Source organism: Stegastes partitus, unplaced genomic scaffold (genome assembly GCF_000690725.1).
Source record: "Stegastes partitus isolate 25-593 unplaced genomic scaffold, Stegastes_partitus-1.0.2 Scaffold4, whole genome shotgun sequence".
In the NCBI taxonomy this organism is placed as follows: Eukaryota; Metazoa; Chordata; class Actinopteri; family Pomacentridae; genus Stegastes; species Stegastes partitus.
Window position 1 is genome coordinate 1,492,483 of NW_007577735.1, and position 3,493 is coordinate 1,495,975.

The following is a 3,493-nucleotide window of genomic DNA, read 5'->3' on the forward strand; positions in this document are numbered from 1 at the left end:
TATAAAGTTATTATTCAGCAAAGATAGCAAGAAGAAATCAAATGAAGGAAAAGATGTTTTCTGTTCCCTGCACACTATGACTTTTTTTTTTTTTCAGAATCCATGGCATCAATGAAAGGATTTCCAAGAAGAATTACGAGGAACATGTGGTATTTTATTTTAATCTGATTCAAAACTGTGACATTCAGAAACTCCCGGAGCCTCACAGCTCTGTCCATGGACTCTAAGAAACTGACAGCATCGATAACCAGCCAGACAAAGGCAAATTATTTAAAGTGCTCTGAGGCGACAAATGTTATGATTAATCATTATCTAAAAGAATAAAGTTTCAAAAGCCTGTTATTGTTAATCAGATTAATTCAAGCAGCACTGGTACCGTGGCTTGGCTGACACCTTTATCACGAAACTAGAACTGGTACTTGAGTATATTTTGGTTGATTTTTACTTTTGTACTATATTCCTTAAATGTTTGCACTATCACACAAATTACACCGATCATATACCTTAGTTTCTGTGATGAAATAATAGTGGATCTACTGTGTAGAGCACTTTGCAAATGCTGTCAGGTAAACTTAGATGAAATGGCGGAAAAAAATGTGTTGGGCTGCTGATAATACTGTATTGTTCACTGTGCAATGATCGTGGTGCACTCAGTTTCAAATGAATTTTAAATAGTAATTCATCTTTTACGGAATGCTATACGTCATTGATTTTATCTTTAAAATGAATCCAGATTTTTACATTTGATTTGAATTAGTACAAAGTGTTTAGACAGGCATTGTTGAAAAGAATTGTAGATTGAACTTTTAATGATGTGCTTTTTGTTGTGTGACGAATTTAACTATTTTTTAATTTTGGACGAAATAAAATAAATGCAAGAATTTGAAGCTGTTTTGTATGGGCCATACTGAGACACTTCATTTAGTTTTTTTTTCTTGTCCTGGGACACACTGCAGTATGTTAGATAGAATTATAACATATAAAAACATTATATTGTCATTTTATTACTCTTACATGTACAGCCACATTCACAATCATTCATGCTTTGGGTTTCAGTGCAGATTTTTTATTTTAATGTTTAATATTTGACATTTATATTTACATTTTTTATGCTTACTTTTATTTTTATATATATATATATATATAGCACCATTGATGTCTGCACCTAAAAGTGTTTTGTAGCCGGCTGGTTACAATGGCAATAAAATCATTAAAAGAATACATGCCGATGTAAAAATCACAAAGGATCTCTGGTATTATAAAATCCACTTTAACTGCATGTCATGAGGAAGGCTACACGTTTTATAGGAGCTTTCTACCAACCATGGAGGCACTGATAACGAAGTGGGAGGCAGGACAATAAAACCTGCTGCACACATTAACCATCAACTGGATGTCATGGTTCCCTACAGGCCGGCAGGTGGCTCCTGTTGAACCGGGACAAGTAACTCCGTCTGCACAGCTCTGGGTCAACGTGTTCCGCTGTCACACGAATACGTTTTACGATGACAGATTCGGGTTCAAAATTCAAAATTTTTAAGTTTTTCAAGATTATTCTCAGTGCCTTTCTCGTTACGGTGCTGTTGCTATTTACCGTAGCATCTATCAGGACTCTGTCACTGGACGTAAATGTTGGACTTCAACTCGCAAACTGGGAGAAGACGAACAACATCTCGCTCGTCATAGAGCACCATCAGAGAGAGCAGCTTCTGGCTAACTTTAAAGGTAAGTTTAGCGAAACAGTTAACCTAACTAGCTGACCCTGTATGGATAGGAGGCACGTTGCTAGTTTAAAGAATTGCATCCAGACCATCAGTAAATGTGTGTGTTCATTCATCCAGAGGCTATCCGGATCCCCACAGTGTCTTTCTCAGAGACGGAGATAAACACCACCGCGCTGCTGGAGTTTGACAGCTTCCTCCGAAAAGGTAAAAGTGGCACTGAAACATGTCAAACTAGCTGTTTTGCGTGCTAATGTGTTCACCGTGTAACTAGTTTACAACGACTAGAGACTCTTAACACGACGGACCTGGTCAGCTGTAGCACACTTAAACCGTTAGCGGACGCTCACAGTTAACCTGTCAGTGTCGCTGCTAACCTGGAATTCAAAGAGCTACTAGCTAGCTACTAACTTAAGCTAACATTAGCTGCGTAGCTATCAATAACAGCTATCGCCCTGCTGCTCCCAGCCTCCTCTGAGCTGCTTCACCCCCACTGCTCAAAGTGTATTTTAGTTGTGTTTTTTTAAAGTAACCTTTCCACAATTTACAGTCAAAATCTCAGTTTCTGTCAGCAGAGTGTTTGTGCTAAAATCATGTGACGTTTAAGTTCTTGTTGAACTGTAAAAGTATCGACGTGTGGTTGTTTTAAAATCAAATATTATCACAATTTATTAGCAAACAAGTTTATTTACATGGCACCTTATCGTACAGAGAGGTTATTAAAACTGCTTTACAGGCAAATGATAAGAAATAAAAGACAACATGTAATCGAATTAAATGAATAAATGTAGTAATTCAACAGCTGTACAGACAAGTTGGATGAAGTGCACACAGATGTGTAGAATAATTAAACCTGAATAACTTAAACAGTCAAACAAGACAAGACATGAGAAAAATTTAAGCCCCTAAGAGATAAAGTATACAATAAAATAGAAGAGAAACAATAAAAATGAAATGAGTAGAAGTAGAGACACATTTACTTAAAAACTGAGTTCAGAACAGTTTGTCTTTATTTAGTAAGCTATTCATCTCACATTCAAGAAACTTTAACTCTGTGTTTTGATGCATAACAGTACACACTGACAGGCAGAACAAAAATAAACAAGGATAAAACATTTAAAGAAAAAAAAAAAGCAGTTGTGCAAGTCAATAACACTTAGTATTCATTAGAGCGACAACAAACTTTCCTGAGTCTGTGCAAACTACTTCCCCAATTTCATACTTATTTACCTTGTACATATATTGCCACATAAAAATTGGCAAAGACAGTTGGCCAACAGTTCAAAAGTCAGATGTAGTAAATTCAGTCTAAGTAATGTCACTGTCTATATAGCACATTTAAAGCAACAGCAGTTGTGCAAAAGTGCTGTCAAGAATATCAATAGGGTTGGTGTTATGAATTAGCTTAACAAGCTTAAATATTGAAGTTAAGACACTACAGTATTATGAATTATTGGGAGTAATTCCACAAACATGTATGTGTTATTTATGGTGTGAATTTACCGGAATAATTTAATTATTAAAATAAAAACCCTACACAAAATTATGGAAAATGAAACTTTCCGTGACTATAGAAATATTAATGCAACGGCCCTAGAATATTATTAGTTATGGACATTATATTAATGAATTGAAATACTAAGGCAACGACCGTACAGTATTAATCATTGCGACGTTTCTAGTTCATCAAGTAAAAGTTCAGCTCTGTATTTAGTGTAATATAGCCAGTCTGAAATTGCCAGTTTGTGATTCTCTTTTAAAAAGAGTAAAAG

General features: G+C 35.5%; 1 protein-coding gene across 1 annotated transcript in view; it reads left to right on the forward strand.

Annotated features, from left to right (window-relative positions):
* pm20d1.2 (peptidase M20 domain containing 1, tandem duplicate 2) overlaps positions 1-3,493 on the forward strand; it is an 11,498-nt gene that overhangs the window by 3,919 nt on the left and 4,086 nt on the right. The window contains exon 5 of the mRNA XM_008279181.1: positions 1,413-1,444. Within this exon, the coding sequence (XP_008277403.1) occupies positions 1,413-1,444 (32 nt within the window). The remainder of the gene's footprint in view (positions 1-1,412; positions 1,445-3,493) is intronic.